The 25,509-nt window shown below is 37.3% G+C and overlaps 1 protein-coding gene across 2 annotated transcripts in view; it reads left to right on the top strand.

Annotated features, from left to right (window-relative positions):
• The first annotated feature begins 3,213 nt into the window (after positions 1-3,213).
• Positions 3,214-25,509, top strand: part of MNAT1 (MNAT1 component of CDK activating kinase) — a 230,312-nt gene continuing 208,016 nt past the window's right edge. For both annotated transcript variants that reach the window (XM_049611534.1, XM_049611533.1), the window contains exon 1: positions 3,214-3,524. In XM_049611534.1, coding sequence (XP_049467491.1) covers positions 3,436-3,524 — 89 coding nt within the window. In that variant the 5' untranslated portion in view covers positions 3,214-3,435. The remainder of the gene's footprint in view (positions 3,525-25,509) is intronic.

Below are 25,509 nucleotides of genomic sequence, written 5' to 3'. Positions count from 1 at the left end.
TTAAAGAGGTTCTACTGTTTTCCCTTTACTGCCAGTTTGAAAAATATAAGGAGGATCTCTGGTTGTTCCAGTAAGGGTTATGTGTCAACCCCTAGGCCAGAGAGTCCGGATTGTGATTAGCAGGCACATTAAGAACCACTGAAGCCTGTGGGGGATAAGTTGTTTTCCATAAGAAGGGGGAGGGATGCTATCTTTAGTCTTGAGACAAAACCATAAATGTCCCCTAAGGATGGGGAAAGCCCAGCCTGGGTCCTTGGGGCTGGGAAAGAGGGTCTGCAAGAGAGAAACACTGCCCCAAGGAGGTAGAATCTACTGAGATGGGAATGGTAGAGGAAGAGCAGATTTGGGAAGAGAAATAATGGGCCAGTTGGTCCACTGTTGGGATGCTGCTGTTTTTTTAAAAAAATATTTATTTATTTTTTGGGAGAGTGCAAGCAGGGGGGGGGGGTGCAGAGAGAGGGGGACAGAAGATCTGAAGCGGGCTCTGGGCTGACAGGCTGATGGCAGCTAGCCCGATGTGGGGCTCGAACTCCTGAACCGGGAGATCATGACCTGAGCCAAAGCCGGGCATTCAACCAGCTGGGCTACCCAGGTGCCTCATGGGATGCTGCTGTTTTAAGACATGTAGGAAACCTGATTGTTTAGTGGGTTTTACAAAGACTGAAGTTCCATTTGAATCAGAGTTCAGGTGCTGTCAGGGCTTTCTTTCTTTCTTTTTTTTTTTTTAAACGTTTTATCCATTTTTGAGACAGAGACAGAGCATGAACGGGGGAGGGGCAGAGAGAGAGGGAGACACAGAATCGGAAGCAGGCTCCAGGCTCTGAGCCATCAACCCAGAGCCTGACACGGGGCTCGAACCCATGGACTGCGAGATCGTGACCTGAGCTGAAGTCGGACGCTTAACCAACTGAGCCACCCAGGTGCCCCCAGGCTTTCCTCTTGAAAGCCTTCTGATCATTCTATGTTCGTGGACCCCACGAGTAATAATGGTATACATTTCAGAGTTTCTATTATGTACGAGGCATTGTAGTAGTGCCTTCATATAAGTACCTGTCAGGTAATTTAATCATTACAGCAACCCTGTGAAGCGTATTAAGTGGAAGAAAGTAACTGAGGTAAGGGAGGATAAGAAATTTGGCTCAAAAACCAGTCTGATTTAAGCGAAGGCCAGGTTCTTCCCATTTCATTGCTTCTTTTAGATACTACTACTGATGAGAATACCTATAGTACTGTTAATAATGGCTAACAGTTATTGAGCTCTTATTCTGTGCTAAGTACTTTAAATGAGATATCTCATTTAATCTTTACGTTGTCCTCAATTTATGGTTGGAAAAACTGAGGCCTGAGGTCATGCAATTACAAAGTAATGAAGTCAGCACTTGAATCCAGCTCTCTTGAAGTCAGATGCCAAATCTATAAGCTCTACTTTCTACTGCCTCTAGCTTTGTGAGAATCATGCTCATCTGATAAGAGTTCCAAGTCAGCTGTTGCTACCATCCCTCTCCGATAGTAGTTTCCAACCTGGGAAGTGGATAAAGCTGGTAGCAATGTTTCCTTCCACAATCTTCAGTGCTTTCTTTGCCTTGATGTTAAGGTTTGGGCGAAAGGTAAACCAATTCACAAAGTGGTTGGGGGTCTCCTGTTCCAGGACATGATTAAAAGTGCCTTGTGGTAATAAACAATAATGCCAAATTAGTGGATGACTTCTCAATGTATTATTGCCTAAAATTTTTATTTGCTCACTGAACATATTCACTCTTTTACTGTAAGTTTCCTGTTCTATTAAAATATATTAAGATCCTAAAAGTTGTCTTTATTTTTAGAGAGCTTCACTGTGAGTCACATGACTGGTTTGGATGTGGTCTTTTTCAATAAGACAATAGCAGCATAAGCCTCCAGGTCAGCACAGCATTTGTATTGCCTATTTTAGTAAACTTATTTGATTAGCTCCTGTTAGTGAACAATGTTATGATCAAGCTGATGACATGATTTATTAGGTGAATCCCTATGTCTATATACAAATATAAGCCCTGTGCTTATATATATATATATATATATATATATATATATATATATGTAGTGCTATATATAAGCCCTGTGGTCTGCTGGTTCCCAGATGTCATATCTAGCTGTTTGTCAGGTTCCTCCTCTTGTAACCCATGGAAATCCCAACTGTATTACCACACTGAGTTTCATACTGAGTTCACTGTTTAAAACAGTGGGAGTTGGGAGGTGGCTGGCTGGCTCGGTAGGGCACACAACTCTTAATCTTGGGGTCCTGAGTTTGAGCCCCATGTTGGGAGTGGAGCCTACTTAAAAAAAAGTGGGAGTTGGAATGTTGCTTTTTATGTTTTTATTGAAAAGAGCAAAAGTGCTATCAAAAGTTAAACTTACCATGTGTGTATATAGCTAGTATTCATTGTATGGGTTAATTTGAAAAACTTTGAATGTCTACTTCTGATGGAATTTGGACCAGATTACAAGATGATGCTTGGCTTAAAACTTTTTCACAGTGAACTAGTATTTGATGCTCGTTTATTTATTCTTCACTCTACTTATTCAATAAATATCAACATATCCTTGTTATGGCAATGAACATGTGTCCCTTACAGAGGGAGGAGTTTATCTAATAGATCTGTTTATAGGCTTTCTTTGCAATCCTGATAAATGCAGTGAATGTGGTTTACAACTGCCAAAGAGATTCAGGCTCTCAGATCTTACAATTGCTGAAATACAGTGTATATGGTTGGGGTGTTGGGGCGGGGGGGGGGGGGGGGGGGGGGGGGGGTGGATGTAAGAACCAGGTGACACCGGTTAAGCACACTTGACGTCTTGAATTAAGTGACTCTGCAGAACAGATGCCAGAATTTAGTGAGAATCTGTAGTATTTAGGGTTGGTGTAGAGACTTTTGTTATAGGTAACTTTTTCAAACTTTTATTTGCGAACTTGTGCTTGCATGACTGTGCAAGTATAAAGGAGAATATAAAGCGCAGGCTTTCAAATTATTCAAAAGAAAATGCTAGTCTGAATTATTGATTATGTACACAGGGCATAAATCCTTGAAATCATGGTAATGCTTTCCAGACAGTACAAGGTGAAATCTATGTGCCTAATTGTGACACAGTTCCTTAAAAAAATACTTCTACATGCATGGAGATGGAGCTTTGTGTACAATTTGACATTTTAATAGCTCTTCCCCGAAATCTAGGATAGTGCACTGGCCTACGGAAGCTAAGACCAAGCCCCAGCTGCAGGACCGGAAAACTCGCGGCCGGAACGTTTGTGCTGCAGCGTCTCGCCCCGGCCGGTGCGCATTTGCAACGGGACCGTCCCAGCCAGTGCCTGTTGGTAGGAACCCGCTTGGAGGAGGTTTGGGGTTGCTCTGGCTGTAGCTAAAGCAGGCGTCGGGGGAGAATCCACAGGAGGGAACCGCCATGGACGATCAGGGTTGCCCCCGGTGTAAGACCACTAAATACCGGAACCCCTCCTTGAAGCTGATGGTGAATGTGTGCGGGCACACTCTGTGAGTCGGGAGACCGTGGGTTCCATGGGGGTGAGACTCGCAGGGTGGGAGGAGAGAGCTGGGAAATGTCTGGCCAGGGCTCAGGGGAGAAAAGGGCGTCGTTCGTTTCAACACTGGGGAGGAAAATGGGAAAAGGTGACGTTGTTTCTGTAAACAGACGGTAGCCCCGAGCCGCGCTGGCCTGCTTTGGACTGCAGGTTCCCAGATGTAGTACCCAGCAGGTTGTCAGGTTTCCCCCTTCATAGCCGGGGTATTTCCAGGCTGTGTTGACAGCTGGGGTCCAGACATGCCGCTGGTTAAAAGCTTGGGGGATTGGAGTGTTTAATTTTACGGAAATGTTTTTATTGAAAAGGGCGAAATTGCTATGAAAACAAAATTACTGTGAATATATACTTCTATTTATTATGTAAGGTAATATGAAAACCGTCTATAAACCATTTTGTCCTGATGGAGTTGGGTTAGATTCTCATCACTAAAAGGGAGTAAGTCTAGATTCTTGGCGGTTTTGGAGATGTAATGGTGGCTGGTATTTATTGAGTGCACATTATGTGCCAGGCAGTGTTCTAAGCGCTTTACCATGAATTGTCTCACTTCATTCCCAAACAGCCCCATGAGGTAAGTATTAGTATCCTTACCATTTCACAGGGAAGGAGACTGAGACTGCTCAAGGTCCTTATTAAGTGGGCCCTACTAGAATTGGAACACAGGATGTCTGACTCCAGAACGCCCATTTTGGGGGAGGGGAGGAGAAAGAAGGAGGTTAAGTTTGTTTATTTTGAAGAATAAGTGCAGGAATTGGTCAGCATGTTTCTTGCCACATTTTTATAGTCACATGTGATTCAGTAAACGTGGTTCTATAAAGCACTTGGGATTGAAGGTGGTGTATTATGGTGAGCATATATTTCTGTAGTTTCTCTGAGGTTTCTTAGAAATAAAAGGTGATGGGTAATCTACAGTGTGATAGACTAGGTCTTTGGGTAAGCATAAATTGCATGGTCAGTTGTAGTTATAATGATTATAATAAGGTTTGTTAATGTATTGGTACTTTTTTCTAATTAATTTTTTTGTTTATTTATATTTGAGAGAGAGAGACAGACGGAGAGACAGTGTACAAGTGGGGGCGGAGCAGAGAGAGAGACAGAGACAGAATCTGAAGCAGGCTTCAGGCTCTGAGCTGTCAGCACAGAGCCCCACATGGGGTTTGAACTCCCAAACTGTAAGATCATGACCTGAGCCGAAGTCAGACACTTAGCTAACTGAACCACCCAGGCGCCCTGAGATGACTTATTTTTAATTAGAAATTGCTTTTGTGGTATCCTTAGTCCTTTTTGCTTTCTCATAAGAGTTAAGAATTGTCTAAGTTATTAAGGTGCCTGGCTGGCTCAGTCAGTAGAGTGTTACACTCTTGATCTTGGGGTTGTGAGCTTGAGCCCCATGTTGGGTGTAGAGATTACTTATAAAATAAAATCTTTAAAAAATTAAGTTATTGTTTTATTTATTTTGGTTATTTGCTAATTTGTTAGGTATAGACCACATTTTATAGTTCTTTCTTGACTTGAAATATGAACAAAATGGATAAAAGAATATAGCGTATTGGATAAAAGAAGAAACTTATGATTTTGAATTTTTTACACAGTCCCTACAGGAACTGTGGCTTTGGGCAAATTACTAACACCTTGCACTCATTTTTCTTTTTTGTGAGAGACAGAGAGCACGTGTGTGCTTGCACACACACTCATGCTAGTGGGGGAGGGGCAACGGGAGAGAGAGAGAGAATCTTAAGAAGGCTCCATGCCCAGCTCAGAGCTGGAGTGGAGCCCGGCTGCAGGTTTTGATTCCAAGACTGGGAGATCATGACCTCAGTTGAAATCAAGAGTCTGTTGCTTAACCACCTGAGCCACCCAGGTGCCCCTCATTTTTCTTACCTGAACAATAGAGATAGTAGCACTACCTATATTACAGTGTTTGAGGATTAAATATATAAAATATTTGGAATTGTTTTGTAGAGTTTCTGTCTCTGTTGTCAAATATAGTATTTGTTTAATATATATTGGTTATATTATCATTATTGTGAGTAGTATGTGTGCTAAGCAGAGATGAAATTAAAACAGGAGTCATTTGGGCTACTATGTAGGACTTGTACAATAATGATTATCTTTAAATGAATTTAAGAGACTATAAAATGTCAAAATAATAGCTTTAATTCTAATGATCTGTAATTTTCTTTTTTAAGATTTTATTTATTTTAACGTTTATTCGTTTTTTGAGAGAGAGAGAGAGAGAGAGAGAGAGAGACAGAATGCGAGTGGGGGAGGGGCAAAGAGAGAGGGAGACACAGAATCTGAAACAGGCTCCAGGCTCTGAGCTGTTTGCATAGAGCTCAACATGGGGGTTGAACTCCCGGACCAAGAGATCATGACCTGAGCTGAAGTCTGATGCTTAACCAACTGAACCACCCAGGCACCCCTTTAAGATTTTATTTTTAAGTAGTATCTGCACCCAATGTGGGCTTGAACTCATGACTCCCAGGTCAAGAGTTGCATGCTCTACCAACTGAGCCAGCCAGGTGCCTCTGTAATTTTTTTTTTTTTTAATGTTTATTTATTTTGAGAGAGAGAGGATGTGCCCTTGTGCGAGCAGGGGAGGGACAAAGAGAGAGGGAGAGAGAGAGAATCCCAAGCAGTTTCTGCTGCTGTCAACTCGGAGCCCGATACAGGGCTCAGTCTCATGAACTGTAAGATCATGACCTGAGCTAAAACCAAGAGTCAGACACTTAACTGACTGGGCCACTCAGGCACACCTTTGTAGTTTTCTTGATATGAACTTGTTATCATGTTCTTTCTTGGAAAATGGGATTTATATATATAATTTATATACATAATATATATATATAAATAATATATAAAATATTAAAATATTAATATTAAAATATTCGTATATTGGATATCTTTTATAAATCAGTGTGTATATGTCTTCCTCTTTATTTTTAACAGTTGGATGGTAGTTCAGTGTTTAGTTATACTATAATTGGTTTAACCAAAAAACACTTTTTTAAGTTTATGTGTTTTTAGTAATCTCTACACCCACTATGGGCTCAAACCCACAACCCTGAGATCAAGAGTCGCGTTCCCCCTCTGACCGAGTCAGCGAGGTGCCCCATTTAACCAAAATCTTTTTTTAAGTTTTTTTAAATGCTTTTTCATTTTTGAGAGACAGAGACAGAGTGAGAGTGGGGGGAGGGCAGAGAGGGAGGGAGACACAGAATTTGAAATAGGCTCCAGGCTCTTAGCTGTCAGCACAGAGCCCGATGGGGGGCTCGAACTCATGAACCGTGAGGTCATGACCTGAGCCGAAGTCGGACACCCAACCGACTGAGCCACCCAGTTGCCCCCCAGAATCTTTTTGATGAATATTTTATGTTTCTGTTTTTTCACTGGAGTGAACTTGGTAGCTAGCTAGCTAGCTCTTTGAGCACTTAGGCATATTCATAAGATATAACAGTCAAGCCATAGGGTAAATACCTAGTAGTGTAATTGTATGTGACTTTTAAGTTTTGTTAAATATTGCCCAGTTGTTCTCAAAAAAAGGTTGTATCAATTATACTCCCAACAACAATATGGTAATTCTTTTTGCCACAAATCTTTGCTGATATTGGGCATTATTATTTTTTTGATCTTGTTTTGATAAGTAATACAACATTATGGATTTTGATGTGAAATACTTTTTTTAAATTAAAACATGTTTTTAAAAAAATTTATTTATTTTTGAGAGACAGAGTAAGAGTGGGGCAGGGACAGAGAGAGAAGGAGACACAGAATCTGAAACAGGCTTGAGACTCAGCACAGAGCTCTATGTGGGGCTCAAACCTTGAGATCGTGACCTGCCCTCACAGTTTCCGAGGGGCAGGAATCTGAGAGTGACTTTAGCTGAGTGATTCTGTCCCATAGTCTCTTCAGAGGTTTGCTCAGGCTGTTGCCTGAGACTGAATATCTTTTTCCAAGGTTACTCATGTGGCTCTTGGCAGGAGGGTTCATTTTCTCCCCGTGGACCCTCCATAGGGTACTCATGATGTGGGTTTTCCCAGAGTTTGTGATGAGAGAGGGAGAGAACCAGAAGCCCAGAACTTTCTATGATCTAATCACAGACATGACATTACTATCATTGTGCTGTTTTATTTGTTAATACTGAGCAGCCCTGTTACAATGTGGAAGAGTATGCACAAGAGTGTGAATACTATCAGGTAGGGATTACTGGGCCACCTTGATGCTGGCTACCACATGATTTTATATTTGTTCATGTCCTCAAGTTGGCAAAGGCATTTGAGGAGGCAAGAGAGTGAGTAGCAGTAGTGATACGCAAAAGATAAGGAGTATAGGATTATGATAAGATTAATTAGGACTGCTGTTTATGGGAAAAAATACAGAAGCAGAAAGAAGTGAAAACATAATGAAAAATTCTTCCTCTCTTAATTGCTAGTAACTGAGGAAGCATATTCCCTTTTGTATCAATTCAATCCAGCAAACACTCAAATGGATTGATTACATGCACATTAAAGATGATTGGATTCCATGTTTGTTGTTTTCCAGTTCAAGGATGAACTTTGTTTTAATTAAAGAAAAGGAGAATTGTTTTCTTTTTTCAGGACTACCTGTTTCTTTAAGAAACAGGTCTTTCGTAGAATTCTTTCATAGAATTCTGGAGGCATATTGAATTCGATGGATTCAGTTATATTAACTAAGTTTTTAATAATTTAATTTTTTTAAAGTTTATTTTTTAAATTTTATTTTTTTTAAATGCTTATTTTTGAGAGAGAGAGAGAGAGAGAGAGAGAGAGAGAGAGAATGAGTGGGAATGAGTGGGGGAGGGGCAGAGAGAGAGGGGAATCCAGAGGATCCAAAGCGGGCTCTATGCTGACAGCAGCGAGCCTGATGTGGGGTTTGAACTCACAAACCCTGAGATTATGACTGGGCTGAAGTCGGACACTCAACTGACTGAGCCACCCAGGTGCCCCTTATTTATTTATTTTGGGTGGGGGGCAGAGAGAGGGAGTGACAGAATTCCAAGCAGGCTCCATACTGTCAGTGTAGAGCTGATGTGAGGCTCGAACCCACAAACCATGAGATCGTGACCTGAGCCAAAATCAAGAGTCAGACACTCAACTGACTGAGTCACACAGGCACCTGTTAATGATTTAATTTTAATCCCAACCTTTCTTGGCAAACTTGTTTGTGGAAGCTTTACATGTATTTGATTTTACTAAATCTGCTTTTTTCATTTTAAACATGCATAAGACACAAAGTAGTAGAATAAAGGAACATGTCCTGATATATGAAAGTCAGTATTTTGTCACATTTACTTAAGATCTTTCTCTCTGTGTCTCTTTGCTTTTTTTTCTATTTCTATTCTCACTGATGATACTGGGTAGTTTGTCCTGAAGAGTTACTACTGTGAATTTTGCTGATTGCGTCGCTGTGGTATTGTTTAATGTGTTCCTCTATATTTTCTGTAAATTATTAGTTACATTTAGAAGCTTTATCAGATTAGGGTTGAATTTATTTATTGTTGGAAAGAATGATTAATAAGTGGTGTTAATGTATTTGTTTTAACTGATATTCTGGGCTTATCCAGTACTTTTATGCAAATTATGAAACAGTGCCTCCTTAGGGCAGGCAAATTAGGAAAAGGCACTTATTCTAGGTAAAAGAATTTGAAAAAAGAGACTTTCTAAGTATTGTTAATTTCTAATTTTATTCTGTTGTGGTAAGAGAACATACTCTATTAATAATTTTAATCTTTTGAAATTTTCTGAGAACTTATTTATGGTCCAGTAAATGGTCTATTTTGGTGAGCAATCAATGTGCATTTGTAAAGAATGTTTGGGGTGCCTGGGTGGCTCAGGCGGTTGGGTGTGGATGGGTGTCGGACTTCAGCTCAGGTCATAATCTTGAATTTCATGGGTTCAGCCCATGTCGGGCTCGCTGCTGTCAGCTCAGAGCCTGGAGCCTACTTAGGATTCTGTGTCTCCCTCTCTCTCTCTGCCCCTCCCCTGCTTGTGCACAAGAGCTCTCTCTCCCTCCACCCCTCTCTCAAAAAAAAAAAAAAAAAAAAAAAGAATGTTCTGTGGCTGTCAGGGGTAGTGTGTTATAAATGTCAATTAGATCAGCTTGGTTGGTAGTGTTACTCAGATCTTCTATATTACAAATTTATTTTATCTACTCACTTTATCAATTACTCCAACTACATGGTGGATTTGTCGGTTTGACCTTTTAGTTTTGTTATGCTTCATGTATTTTGTAGCTCTCTTATTAGGTACATAGGTACCTATGTCTTCTTGATGAATTTCTCCTTTTGTCATTATGAATTGTCTCACCTATGTCTTCTTGATGAATATCTCCTTTTGTCATTATGAATTGTCTCTTGTAGTACTCTTTGTCCTGAAGTTTTTGTCTGAATTAATATAGTCATGTCAGCTTTCTTATGCTGTTTGATGGTATATCTTTTTCTATCCCTTTGCCTTCAACCAATGTATGTCTTATATTAGTAGATACTTATGTCTTCCTTTTTTACCTGGCCCAACAATTTCTTTTAAAATTTTTAAAAAAATTTTATTTTAAGTAGGCTCCATACCCAATTTGGGGCTTGAACTCGTGACCCTGAGATCAAGAGTCACATGCTCTACTGACTGAGCCAGCCAGGCGCCCTCCTGGCCCACCAATTTCTGCCTTTTGTTGGTGTATTTGTCCCTTTATATTTAATGTAATTATTGAGCTCATTGGGCTTAAGTCTACTTGTTTTCCACTTGTCTCTTTCGTTTTTTGTTCAAGTTCCTTTCTTGCCTTATTTGGACTAATTGGATATTTTATTTTATTTTATTTTAGAGAGAGAATGTGCAAACAGGGGAGAGTGGCAGAGAGATATGAGAGAGAGAGAGAGAAAGAGAGAGAGAGAATCTCAAACTGGCTCCATGCTCAGTGCAGAGCCTGATGTAGGGCTCAATCCCAGAACCCTGGGATCATGACCTGAACTGGAATCAACAGATGCTCAACCAACTGAGCCACCCAGATGCCCCACTAATTGGATATTTTAAAGTATTGGCCTATTAGCAATAGCTCTTTATTGTTATTTTAATATTTTTAATAGTTTTTGAATGGTTTCTTTAGGTATAACAATGTATATCTTTATCAAAATCTGTTTAGGGTCAACATCTGATATTCCCATTTTTCACTTCCCATTTCATACCTCACAAATGTGAACAATGTAATTCTATTTACTCACCCATCTTATCTTTTATGCTGTTGATGTATCTTTTACTCTTATATGTGATTCAGTATTGTTATTTTTACTTTAAACAGTTAGTTGTCTTTAAGGAAAAGTGGAAAATTGAAAGAGTCTTTAAAAACACCTTTATTGAGATGTAATTCACATATCATAAAATTCACCCATTTTAAGTGTAGAGTTCAATGGCTTCAAGTTTATTCTCAGAGATGTGCTCGCTTGCATTACCATAATCAACTTTAGAACATTTTTGTCACTTCACAAAGAAACCTGTCATCACTTAACCATCACTTTCCAAACATTCCCTTTCCCATATTGCCCCTCTAGCCCTAGGCAACCACTAATCTTACTTTCTATCTCTATAGATTTCCTGTTCTGGGCATTTTGCATAAATGAGATCATTCAATATATGGTCCTCTGTGATTGGCTTTTACTCAGAATAATATTTTTATGGTTCATCCATGTTGTAGCATGTATCAGGACTTCATTTCTTTTTGTTACTGAATAGTATTCCATTGTATGGCTATATCACATTTTATTTATCCATTCATTTGTTGGTGGACATTTGGGTTGTTTTCACTTTTCAGCTATTATGAATAATGCTGCTATGAATATTCATGTACAAGTTTTTGTATGGACAAATGATTTTGTTCCTCTCAGCTGTGTACTTAAGAGTATAATTTTTGGATCATGTGATAACCCTATGTTTAACCATTTGAGGAACTGTAAGACTGTTTTCCAAAGTGGTGCACGTTTTACATTCCCACTAGCAGTATATGAAGGTTCAGTTTCTCTACCTCTTTTGGCAGCACCTGTTATTTATCTTTTTTGAATTAGAGCCGTCCTAGTGGGTATTAAGTGGTGAAATTGTCCTTTATGTTCACCTTCTTATATACTATATATTTGGTGTCCTTCTTCGCTTTTTTTTTCTTTTTAATTTTTTAAAATTTTATTACAGACGGGGGGAGGGGCAGAGAGAGAGGGAGACAGGATCTGAAGTCAGCTCCAGGCTCCTAGCTTCAGCACAGAGCCCAGCATGGGGCTTGAACTCATAAACTTCAAGAACATGACCTGAGTCGAAGTTGGATGCTTAACTGACTGAGCCACCCAGGTGCCCCTTTTCTTTCCTTTGGATTATATTTTACAATTGTTGTGATTTTATTTTGCCTAGAGAATTTTCTTTAGTATTTCTTGTAGTGCAGGTCTCTTGGTGAATGATTCTCCCAGATTTTGTTTATCTGAAAGTGTTTTTATTTTGCTTAACTGTGTGAAGGATATTTTTGCTGAATATGAAATTATAGGTTGGCATTTCACCACTTGAAAGATATCAGTGTTTTGTGATCTCCATTGTTTGTGATGAGAAGTTAGCTGTTACTCATATCTTTGGTTCCCTTTACACAAAAATCTTTTGGGGCTGCTTTTAAGATTAAAAGAAATTTCTTTTTTAAAATGTTTATTTTTGAAAGAGAGAGCGCGAGCAAGCGCGTGAACGCATGAGTGGGGGCGGGGCAGAGAGAGAGGGAGACATAGAATCCTTAGCAGGCTCCAGGCTGTGAGCTGTCAGCACACAGCCTGACACAGGGCTTGAACTCACGAACCGTGAGATCATGACCTGAGCTGAAGTTGGATGCTTAACCGACTGAGCCACCCAGGTGCCTCTGCTTTTAAGATTTTTCTCTTTAATTTTGGTTTCTGGCAGTTTGAGTATGTTCTAGATATGGGTTTTCTTTGTATTCATCCTAGTTGAGGTTTGCTGAGCTTAGATCTGTAAGTCAGTGTTTTTCTTCCTATTGGAAATTTCAGTGATTCTTTCTGCACTTTTTACACTTTCTTCTTATTTTGGAACTCCAGTTACATGTGTGTTAGACTCTTTGATATAATGTAAGTCCCTGTGGTACGACTTATTTTTCTTCAGTCTTTTTTCTCTCTGTTCTTTAGATCAGTTACTTCTATTGGTTTATCTTCAATCCCATATGCTATTTCCACTCTTTTGGTAAGCTCATTCAGTATATTTTCGTTATTGCACTTTTTATTCTACAGTTTTTATCTTGTTCTTTTTTATAGTTTTCATTTCTTTTAGAATTCCTATCTGTGCATGCATTAAGACTATCTTCATTTAGTTCTTTGAATGTATTTTCATTTAATTCTGGACATACTTTGTGTTAATTCTTTTAAAATATTTATAATATATGAGGTTTGCCTGGGTGGCTCAGTTGCTTAAGTGTCCAACTCTTGATTTCAGCTGAGGTCATAATCTTGCGGTTCGGGAGTTTGAGCCCCACATTGGACTCTGCACCAACACTCCAGAGCCTGTTTGGGATTCTCTCTCTCCCTCCCTGTGTGTGGCTCCCCCTGCCCATGCATGCGCTCTTTCTTTCTCAAGTTAAATAAATAAACTTAAAAAAATTTTATAATAGATGGTTTTAAGGTTTTTGTTTGCTAGATTCAACATCTTGGCTATTGTAGGATTGATTTCTATCAACTGTTCTTTTTGACTTTTTTCTTTTCATTCTTTTCTCTATTTTGGCACATTTAGTACTTTTTTCAGTTGTAAACTAGATCATGTAGATGTTACATTTTAGAGATCCTGGAGTTTATCTTTCTCTGTGTGTGTGTATGTGAATTCTGCGGGCAATTCATTTGCTGGCTGATTACCTTGAACTTTGTAAGCTTGGTTTTAATATTTGCTAGAATGGAGCTGCAGTGAGCATGGTGTGTTTCCTTACTTTAGTGCGACTTGACTTCCAAAATTCTAATTCCTTGCAAAATTTGTTCAGTCTTGATTTTAAGCTTTGTTAGGGGAGTCTAAGAATAAGTCCTATTCTAGGATGTGATACTTACTCTTAGTTGTGGCCTTTTTGGTATCTTAGCTGGATGTCTAACGTGTTAATAAGTTGTAATGTGGTGTCTCTACTCTGGTTGGGTGGGAACTTCAAAGTGTATCCACCACTCTTAACTACCCTCTATCCCTCTTTCATCTACCATCTTTTAAGCCTTGATTGGTTTTGCCCTGCACATGTGCAGCCTGCTTTTTTGGTCAAGGATTCATGGAGGTTTCCTACAGACTTCTGAACCTTCTGCTTTGCATTTTTCAGCTATATCAAGTGCACTGAATTCTGATCTCTGACTCCTCAGTCTAGCACAACTACTGTGCCCTTCTCAAACTTGTTGAGAATGGCCAAGGAAATTGTGTCAGGTAGAAAACTGAGGCAATTGTAGGCTCACCTTGTGAGTTACCCGTTTCTGGAGATTATAGTCTTTGTGTAGTCTATTGTCTAATGCCTGCAAACAGGTGTCTCAAACATTTGTTTGTTTTATGGTTTCTCATGGTGGGAATGCTAGTCTGGCATCAGTTACTACATTATGTTTTTAAGAAAAAGCTGGCCTTACTATATTGTTGAGTCATTTACTTCCTGTAGTCTCAGTTCTGTGTGTACGTGTCTATTTTCTTACCTTAAAACTGACAATTGCTTGTTCCTCTTTAGCATTTCTTTTGCAGTTTCTCATTTTTTTGTTACTTCATTTTCTTCCCTAATACTTTCTAGACATTCCCCCCTTTTTTTAATGGAATGTTTTCAAGTTGATTAGAATATAATGTTGCAGAACAGCTCTAGAGAATTAATGTCTCATATGTTCTGAATGGTAATTACAATGAATATCTCAAGATCATTCTCCTAATGGAGATGGTTTTTGCTTTCACTACATATATGAGTTGGTGTTCTGTGTATTTTCATAATCCAGATCTATTGAGTAACAGAAAGAATATTGAATCACAAGTTAGAAAATCTAGGTTCTAGTCTTGAATTGTTCATTTGTTTGGGATAGTAATTTTTAATCCCTCTTTAATTTCTTAAAATTTGGGTAATTTAGTTAATAGTTTTGGTCTTTTCTTTGAGTTTACACCTTTTTTGGGCGGTAAGGGGCAGAGAGGGAGGGAGAGAATCCCAAGTAGGCTACACACCCAGTGCATAGATCTCATGACGATGAGATCATGACTTGAGCTGAAACCAAGATTCAGACACTCAACTGACTGAGCTACCCAAGCCCCCGGTTTGCGATCTTTCTTATACACTCAAAATTTCCAGGTTATTGATTCCCAGACTTACCTCATCCTAAAAATCATCTTGGGTGTCGAGTTCAATTACAAATTTCTGGGCTCCGACATAGATCTCTGAGGGAGAGACTTTGTGTTTTATACTACCTATCAAGAGAGTCTTGTACTTAAGCAGTGTTGAAAAACTGTGTGTGAGTATACAACAGTGAGTATAGCAGACACGGTTACTACCTGCATTAGTTTTATGGTGTTTGAGCTCTTCTGAGTCATTAAAAGGAAATTAGTTGTTTTTTCTTTACAAGAAACCAAAGGGAAGTTTAGAGTTATAAAAATATTCTTTGCAATTAAGGTGTGAAAGTCGGTATTATGCCATTTGTTAAACTATTTGTTGAAAAAGTGCTATTAAACAAACCTGAACTCCTGAAACCTAATTGTCAACATATTCCTGATGTAGGAAAAGGTTTTTGGGGAAGCAAATAATTTTGGTGGGTGTTTCCTAAACTTACAAATTTTTGCAAGATTAGCATGAAGGCAACAAAAAAGTTTAGGTGGTTTCAAAATGCATAAATGTTTTTGTGAAGCAGCCACTAAAGAGGAAAGATCTAAGTATTAGTCCCATTAGGAAAGTGGAATGTCGGGGCGCCTGGGTGGCGCAGTCGGTTAAGCATCCGACTTCAGCCAGGTCACGATCTCGCGGTCCGTGAGTTCGAGCCCCGCGTCAGGCTCTGGGCTGATGGCTCGGAGCCTGGAGCCTGTTTCCGATTCTGTGTTTCCCTCTCTCTCTGCCCCTCCCCCGTTCATGCTCTGTCTCTCTCTGTCCCAAAAACAAATTAAAAACGTTGAAAAAAAAAAAAAAAAAAAAAAGGAAAGTGGAATGTGATGTCTGATTTGGCTGCCATGTTGAACATGGCAGCTTGTGTAAAAGTACGTGCCTCAAAGTGCTGTTTGTTTTGTCAAAAGAATTGATAGGAGTTGGCAAACTCAGTTAATTTGAAATCAGAAGGAGCCTAGCAGTCATCTTTTTAGTTTTGTTCTATACTTGTCCCTTTTTTCTTTTTTTAACAGATGGGAAAACTGAAGCCTATGTAAGGTTAAATGGTTGCATTTCCCACCTGGTCAGCTCTACTTTTTTGTGTCTGTGTAAATCCCAGTTAGGAATTATTCAATTAAATTTTGATCACATTTGCCAAATAAATTTCTTATTAATGTAATGCAACCAGATTGCAACTCAAACCCTTTTAAAATATGAAAATACTACAATACTATCAAAATCTGTTTGATACACTTAGAACAATTTTCTTTTTATATTTTTAGTTGCCAGGATGCTAGCATTAAAAAAAAGAACAACAAAAAAATTTAAATATTCAATAATGATTTTTTTACCAATTCTGTATTTGTCATATCACTTTATTTGATAATGTATAAACAGTGTCATAGTATTTGGCTTTTGAGGTATACACATGCAAATTAGGAAGACTAAATGTATTATTTATACAATAAAGTGATTTGGAGGGTAACTAGTTTTATAGTATTTTACTTTGCAAACTTCATTTTTTAATTTGTATCAAAAATATACACCTGTATAAACAAATAAGTATATTCCCTACAAAAAGACAAGAAAATGTAATATTTAATGGACCTCATTAGAAATGTTTTGAAGAATTAGGTTTTCTTTCATTCACTGTTAGAATATGTAAAAAAACAGAATTTTGAGATGAAGAAAAGTGGTTGTGTACCTCATTCAATTTTCTTTAGAACACAAATATGATAGTGGCTATATCATTGAAAATTAATGAAGCCTCCATCAATATGGTGCAGTGCCTCTGCATCACTGATTTATATATATTTAATGAGTCTGCTATTCTAATTTCAGGTAACCGAAGCAAACTGCATCTAGCACTAACTCTGATTTACTTACAAACAATTCATTCCATTAAAATATAAATGTCTTGAAATCTACCAATGTTAAGTATAATTTCTTCATAAATAATTCCACAGTGTTTACTTTCAGGGTATAACTAAGTTGTCTCTAAAGAGAGCATAATTTTTTATGATTGCTTCGGATAATGTTATCAAAACATGTTTTATTTGATCTTCTTGTTACTGATCTGTGGAGTTGGAATAGAAAATATGGGAGAAAAAACTTAAAAAGTAGTAGAATTGTGGTGTGACATGGCAAATGTTATATTTTTGAGATCTATCGGAGGATACATGAAGAACATTTTAAGGGTATATTTTTATATTTGACATTAGGAATATAACTTTTAATATTTGCTTTTATTTTCAGTCTTATTTTAAAATGTGTATTTTGTTTATTGAAAAGATAATATTAAAAAACATTTCTAAAAAAATTAAAAACATTTCTGACAACAGAAAAATTGTATATAATATTTTTACAGAGCATTTATTTTAATTTTTACTTTTTGATTCTTGGGAGTGATTCTAGTTAGAAGTCAGTTTTATAGTCTGTGGCCATACCACCCTGAATGTGCTCGATCTCATCTGATCTCAGAAGCTGAGCAGGGTCGAGCTTGGTTAGTACTTGGATAGGAGAAATCAATTTTATATAATGTGTGATTTTTATGGGACTGGAATTTGCTGAGCTACATATTACTTTATTAAAAAAAATGCTCCTGTTGCCAATTGAATATATAATATCATACAGTTTAATAAAATATTGTGTTAGCAGTAAAGATTCTTTATCCATATTTGTTCAATGCCCAGTCAGATCATAGTAAAGGGAATGAGTTTTTTTTAGAAAGCTGAGGTTGGTAAACAAAATTTTGAAGACAAAATTCTTACTTTTTAGGTAGTTTAAATATATTTCTAAGATCTAAAATTAATATGTTGCAGTAATTGCCTCTGCCTTATTTGTATTGAATGTCTTATTTCTCATAATTGTATTCGGTATATCATTAATATTTAATTCCTTATGGAGGTTGATTGCAGCAAGCAATCTATGTAATGTGTTGCAACTAAATGCAAGAACATACAATTTAAAGAAGGAATGGTGTCAATAATAATAAATTGCTATAGCTAGTATATGTTTAGTGTTTATAATTCCCCCTTGGGAAATACACTATTTGTGTCTCCTGTTTGCTTTATGTATTTGGGTTTATATTATTTGGAATTAGAATAGAAACTAACATGTTATATGCTGAAGTTAGAATGTAACAAACTAGGAATTACTGAAATCATATAGACCAAGTGGATTGATTAGTAAAATACCTCACAGAGGACAATTACATATACTTAAGTAAACACTACCATGGTGTTTTTGTTTTTGTTTTTTTTCTGTCAAAAGCAAGAGCCAGAAATAAGCTTGTGCTTTTTGACTATATTCTGTTTATTAACACTGTTCCCAATTGCTGTGTTCTTTTATGGGTTTTTGGTTTCTACATTTTACTTACCTAGAGATTTTTGGTGCAGTGGTTAAAAGCATCAACTTTGGGATCAAAGAAATTTGAGTTAAATCCTTGGGCTACCACTTAATAGTGACCTGCAGCAAAGGCTTTTTTGACTCCTAGATTCCTAAATCTTTAAAATGGTGATAAAAATAATACTGCCTGTTTTACAGGCTTGTTGTGAAGGTTAAAGAAATGGCAACTTGTTCAAAGTTTGCTTGGCATATTTGCCTGGCATATAGCAGCTAATATTTATTAAGTACTGTTATTATGAGTGGTAATGTCAGTCTTAATGGTTGTGTAATGTTTCTGAAAAATTATAAAATAGTTGGAAATAGAGAATCCTAAGTGTGCTGAGGGTACTGTTCAAGTATAATTACAGCTAGCAGTTTATGTGCATATGTATGTATTTACTTTTTTGAAGATTAAACACAAACACAGATTGTGCTGTATGAATTTCTCTGCCACTTAGTTCATTCATTTATCAATATATTTTGGATAATTTACGTTTGAGCATATAAATATAAGTCATTGTTTTTTTCATGGTTGCAGAGTATTCCATCTTTTGAGAATGCATTAATCTATTTAGCCTGTCATATATTAATGGAAGTTTTGGTTGTTTTTGGATATTTAATATAGTTTTTCAGTGCACATCCTATCTTTGTGTAAATGCAAGTATATCTATAGGATAAATTAAAATTTTTTTAATGTTTATTTACTTTTGAGAGAGAGAGAGAGCACAAGCGGAGGAGGGACAGAAAGAGAGAGAGGGAGACACAGAATCCGAAGCAGGCTCTAAGCTGTCAGCACAGATCCCAATGCAGGGTCCAAACCCACAAACCACGAGATCATGACTTGAGCTGAAGTCAGACACTTAACTGACTGAGCACCCAGGCGCCCTGTAGGATAAATTTCTAACAGCAAAATGTGTATTTAAAAATAAAAAAAACTTTTTTCTAACATTTATTTATTTTTTGAGAGACAGAGAGAAACAGAGCACGAGGGACCTGAACTCATGAACCGCAGAGGGAGGGAGTCACAGAATCTGAAGCAGGCTCCAAGCTCTGAGCTGTCAGCACAGAGCCTGACGTGGGGCTCCAACCTACAAACTATGAGATCATGACCTGAGCTAAAGTCAGACGCTTAACTGATTGAGCCACCCAGATGCTCCATAATGTGTATTTATAGTTTTAATAGACATTACCAATTTTTTCTTTTTTCAACTTTATTGAGATAGAATTGACATTCATTAAACTGCACATAATTTAATCAGCTTTGACATGTTAATAGACCCATAAAGTGATCACTACAATTAAGATAACAAATAGTTCTGTCATACCCAAATTTCCTTATGTCTTTTTGTAATCTATTCTTCCCTCTACTCCCATACCCAAGCAACAACAGTTTTGCTTTTCCTTATAGAGTAGTTTGCATTTGCTATTATTTTACATAAAATCATATAGGCTGCTTTTTGTTTTTTTTTTTTTTTTTTTGGTTTGTCTTGGCTTCTTTGACTCCATTATTCTGAGATTCGTCTATTTTGTTGTGTCTGTCAGTGGTTCATTCCTCTTTATTACCGAATGGTGTTCTGTTGTATAGATATACTAGTTTGTACTAGTTAATTGACAGTTGGCTTGTTTGTGATTGTTAGTATTACAAAAGAGCTGCTATGGAGAATTTTCATGTAAAAGTCTTTGCATGGACATTTTTTTTAAATTAAAAAAATTAAATTTTTTTAATGTTTATTTTTGAGAGAGAGAAAGAGAGAGTGAGCACGAGTAGGGGAGGGGCAGAGAGAGGGAGATACAGAATCTGAAGCAGGCTCCAGTGTCTGAGCTGTCTGTACAGAGCCAGATGCGGGCTTGAACTCATGGACTGCGAAATCATGACCTGAGCTGAAGTTGGACACTTGACTGAGCCACCCAGATACTTCTGAACATGTCTTTTTGTTTCTCTTGGGAAAATACCTAGGAGTGGCATGTCTGGGTTATGTGGTAGTTGTAGTTTAACTTTTAAAGTTTTATAGTTTTAGATTTACATTTAGATCTGTGATCCATTTGAAGTTAACTTTTTTGTATGGTGTGAGGTAAGAGGGTTCTCTTTTTGAGTGTTATTATTATTATTATTATTTTTCCTGCAAGGATATCTAGGGGATCTAGCACTATTTTTTGAAATGCCTTTCCTTTTTCATTGGATTGCCTTGGCATTTTTGTCAAAAATCAATTGACTAACTATGGATCTGTTTCTGAACCCTCTGTTCTGTTCCATTGACTTATAACTATCTTTGCCAGTACAGCCAAACTGTTTTAATTACTGTAGCTTTATGGTAAGTCTTGGGAAGTGTAAGTCCTTCAACTTTTTTTTTTTTAAATTAGTTTTGAAGTTTATTTATTTATTTCAGAAGAGAGCATGAACAGGGGAGGTAAAGAGAGAGAGAGAGGGAGAGAGAGGATTCCAAGCAGGCTAAGCACTGTCACACAGAGCCTGATGCAGGGCCTGAACTCATGAACTGTGAGATCATGACCTGAGCTGAAATCAAGAGTCAGATGCTTAACCGACTGAGCTACCCAGGCACCCTCAACTTTGTTTTTACTTTAAAAATTGCTTTGGTTATTTTAGGTCCTTTACAATTCTATATAGATTTTAGAATCAATTTGTCAACTTTTGTATAAATGCCTGTTGGATTTGGGTTGCTTTAAATTTGGGGAGAATTGCCATCTTGACAATATTGAGTATTATAATCAATAAATATGATATATTTTTCATTTATTTAAGTCTTTAATTTCATTCAGTACTATTTCAGTCTTCTGACACCTCGAATGAAGCTGGAGGATCCACTTCTAAGCTTAATTTTGTGGCTTAGTTCTTTACTATTTGTTGGTTAGAGGTCTCAGTTCTTTCCTGTAAGGGACTATCCTAAGGATTTCTTCACTGTCCTTACAATGTGGTAGCTTTCTTTCCCTAGAGTGAATGATTCAAGAGAGAGAGGCAGAAGCCACAATGTCATAAACTAGCTTTGGAAGTCTGGCACTGCCATTTCTGCTGCATTCTATTTGAGTCCTAAGCACAGTCCATATTTAGGGTGGAGGGGAATTAGGCTTCACTTTGTGATAAGAGAAGTATCAAAGAATTTGTGGACATATGTACAACCACATTAACCATATATCTGTATGTTCATCACTGTTGTAGCCTAAATCCAACAGAGCTCCCAATGATTCTTGCCTCCTGATATTCATGCCTTTGTGCAGTTTCTCTCCAAATGGTTATCAGAGTTGCTTGTGTTATGAATTGAATATGGCAGAAGTGATGGTTTGTCACTTCCAAGGCTAGGTCATAAAAAGACTCTGCAGCTTTCTCATGGACCATTTACTCTTGGGAAGGACAGTTTCTGTGTTGTAAGCAGCCATATAGAAAGGCTCATGTGGTGAAGAATCAGGGCCTCTGACACCTGCCACATGAGTAAGCCCTCTTAGATTCTCTGGCCCCAGCCATGTCTTCAGATAATTGCAACCCTGGCTAATGTCTTGAGAAATAACCTGCTGCTGGATTCTTGACACTCAGAAACTGTATGAGATAATGTTTATTATTTTAAGCTGCTGAATTTGAAGGTATTTTGTTACACAGTAACAGATAACTGATAGCAATCACTTCACCTTTATTATAACAAAAGAGACATTACCAAAACTTGTACACTATTTGAGACTCTTTTTATGATAGTGGGAATAGATTTCTAAGGGGCTCCTGTGAAATAAGCCATTGTCATTATGTAGAGAAGTGGTTCTTATTCAGAGACATATAAACTACTTTGGTTTAGAAGTAAAGTAATCTGGGGGAATCCTGTGATACTGTTTATTGTAACTTAAATTGCAAAGGTAAAGCTTTTATTACCATTTAAGCTTTGATAATAAGGCAGAATATTTAGCGAGAACCTTGTAAATTTCCTATCATTGACCAAGGACTTAATAAATTTTATCAAAATCCATGAAATAGCAACTTGAGTAGCTAATTCTTTATAAAAATAATAGTTTGTTTGTAGATTTAATAAGTGATAAATACAGTGATGTTGAATCTTATATGGAATTTATGTTCTCAAGTTGTGTAAGTTAGAAATTATGTGTAGTGAAAGAATTACCTTTAATAAGACCAGAAATTGTCAGTATGGATAAATGATTTTTCACTAAGTTGAGCATAGCCAGTTTCCTTCAGCATAGGAATGATTCACTGTTTTTGCCAAACATCAGCTGAAATAATTGGCTCTTTTCTGGCATTGTATTGAAAAGACTTATTTTTCAATGCAGTCAAATGCGGTCTTCCTCTTCTTTTTTTTTTTTTTTTAATGTTTATTTTTGAGAGAGAGAGAGACAGAGTGCCAGTGGGGGAGGGGCAGAGAAAGAGGGAGACAGAATCTGAAGCAGCCTCCAGGCTCCAAGCTGATTGGAGCCTGATTTAGATTACTCCAAGCCTGATGTAGGGCCTGAACCCAGAAACCGTGAGATCGTGACTGCTACCAAAGTTGGCTGCTCAACTGACTGAGCCACCCAGGTTTCCCTCTTACTATTTTTTTTTTTTTTTAAGTTTATTTATTTTGAGAGAGAGAGAGTGAGTCAGGGAAGGAGCAGAGAGAGAGAATCCCTAGCAGGCTTCGCACCATTAGCGTGGGACCAGACGTGGGACTTGAACCCACAAACCATGAGATCATGATCTGAGCCAAAGCCAGATGCTTAACTGAGCCACTCAGGTGCCCCAGTCAGATACGGTCTTATTAAGATGTTCATTCTAAATCTTTTTTTTTTTTTTTTTAAACGTTTTATTTATTTTTGAGACAGGGAGAGACAGAGCATGAACAGGGGAGGGTCAGAGAGAGGGAGACACAGAATCTGAAACAGGCTCCAGGCTCTGAGCTGTCAGCACAGAGCCTGACGCGGGGCTCAAACTCACGGACCGTGAGATCATGACCTGAGCCGAAGTTGGCTGCTTAACCGACTGAGCCACCCAGGCGCCCCAAGATGTTCATTCTAGGAGAGGTATTAGGAAGTGAGTGCAGCTGAGGGAACAATTGAGTGACATCTCTCATTTTATGCTCACTCTGGAGTAAAGGTATAACTGAGAGGAAAGGCTGGTGATATGGGCTGCTTTTAAAAAATATCTTTTTGCTGAACATATAAATTTGTGTAAGTAAATGTGCATATAATATACTGCTATTGTATAATAGAATGCTTGTGAAACTTCTACTTTTCTTTATGGGGAAAATGTACAGTATTCCATTGTTATGTTTAGATTAGACTATTTCATTTTGTGGAAAATGACATGAAAGGTTTGTTGATTTCTATAAAGCACAATATGGGAACCTGTTTATAATGAGGAGTCTATGCCATTGAGAAACGTTTCAGTTATATTCAGCTAGCACAGAACCAGCATACACATTTGTTGGACTGTATTATAGGAAGAGTAACATAAAAAAGTTTAAAATAGAACTTCTGCATTTTTGGAGTATGGTATAGTTGTCTGGAAAATTTACTGTCAGATAATGAATGTGTCTTTACTTTTGGAACATGCTTTATTGTACATGAAGTTCTGAACTTATATAGCAGATAAATTATGTGATTTTTTCCCATTGCTAAAGAGTCTGAATGTTCAGAAGTGATCACTAAGACATTTCTTTAAATACTGCATTCTTATATTTTACAATGTCTTACAGATTGCTCACCATATAACAGTTAAGCCATAGGATGGAAAAATCTTGATGCCAGTAGTAGGAACTTTTTCCAGTTGGAAATCATTTAAAATAAAATTAAAGGAAGTGTAATTTTTTAGTGTTACTGGAAAGATATAATTTGACTCACTAAAGTGAGAGAACATTCATGTTCTCTTTCAGGCTCTACACCTGTGGCCTAAAGCTGTAGTCTTGTTGGGACTTTAATTATTAATACAAAAGTGGGTTTTATAACATCTAGCCACGTCTACTTTAATACCATATAATTTCCTTTTAGAATGTGTAAATTTCCGAGCAAATTTTTGGACACAATCTGTTGTACTCTTTTGTATTTGGAGATAAGTGGTTTGAAAAGTATTAAGCAGTTTCTCTTCAGTTTAGTTTTGTCTTGTTTAAAGCATTAGTATAACGGTTTCCAAGGGGTGCCTAGCTGGCTTAGTTGGAAGAGCTTGCCACTCCTGATCTTAGGGTCATGAGTTTGAGCCCCATGTTGGGTATAGAGATCACACACAAAAAATAAATAAACAAAGCATTAGTATAACTGTTTGACTTGGACTAGAACTTGATTTTAAGTTGTCATTAGCTATGAATTCCCAGTGACTGCCTCTCAAATTTCACTAAGAGATCAGGCTATATGATTTATCGGTTTTAAGAAATCATGTGCAGCTTTCTGCTAATGCAGAAATTGTTCAGACATATAACATAGAGTTTCAAGAACCTGAAAATTTCCTGTTTGAAACTGATGGTTTAGAAGGTAACTTCTTTTGTTATATCTGGAGGAATTAATGTTTAGAAGTTCACACTTATCTATTAATTTCTTACTCTCATTTAGTTCTTTCCTCATTTTTTGGTTTTCCAATTTATATCAATTTATAGACTGTATTCAAGTCAATGTGAAAATTTTATCTAAATGCAGTTCCAAAGTTTGCAGTATTTTTGTGCATTTATTTCTTTACTGCCTACACACACACACACACACACACACACACATGCAAACATGCTAGAATGACATTTTCTGGTGGTCAGTTGAGATATGACATTGAAATGCATTTTCTGGTAAATTTTTTTTTAGAAACTATATTTTATTTAGAAAAAAAATTTTTAAAGATTTTTTTTTTTTTAAGTAATCTCTACACCCAGTGTGGGGCTTGAACCCACAACCCTGAGATCAAGAGTCGCTTGCTCTACTGACTGAGCCAGCCAGGTGCCCCTGAAAATATTTTTAATAGAGTGTTCCTAAGCATTTGATCCAAACAGCAGCCATGAGTTTGGGGTTTTAGGGCAAGATTTTATTTTCTAGAATATCACTCATGTTATTCCTAAATATGTCAGAAAAATATAGGAGACAAACTGCAATTTGATTTCATTTCATACTTTTCAAATATTTATACCCTTGTTATCTTAGAAATTTTGGTAATGAGTCATAGAGCTTCTCTTTCTATCCTTAACCCCAAAATATATTGAGAAAAAAGTTAGGAACAGAGAATATGAAATAGGAGAAGCTGTTCATGCATTTCCTGGGATTTAGATTTTTTTATC

The sequence above is a fragment of the Panthera uncia genome (assembly GCF_023721935.1).
Source record: "Panthera uncia isolate 11264 chromosome B3 unlocalized genomic scaffold, Puncia_PCG_1.0 HiC_scaffold_1, whole genome shotgun sequence".
Taxonomy (NCBI): Eukaryota; Metazoa; Chordata; class Mammalia; order Carnivora; family Felidae; genus Panthera; species Panthera uncia.
This window is presented reverse-complemented; position numbering and strand designations above follow the sequence as displayed.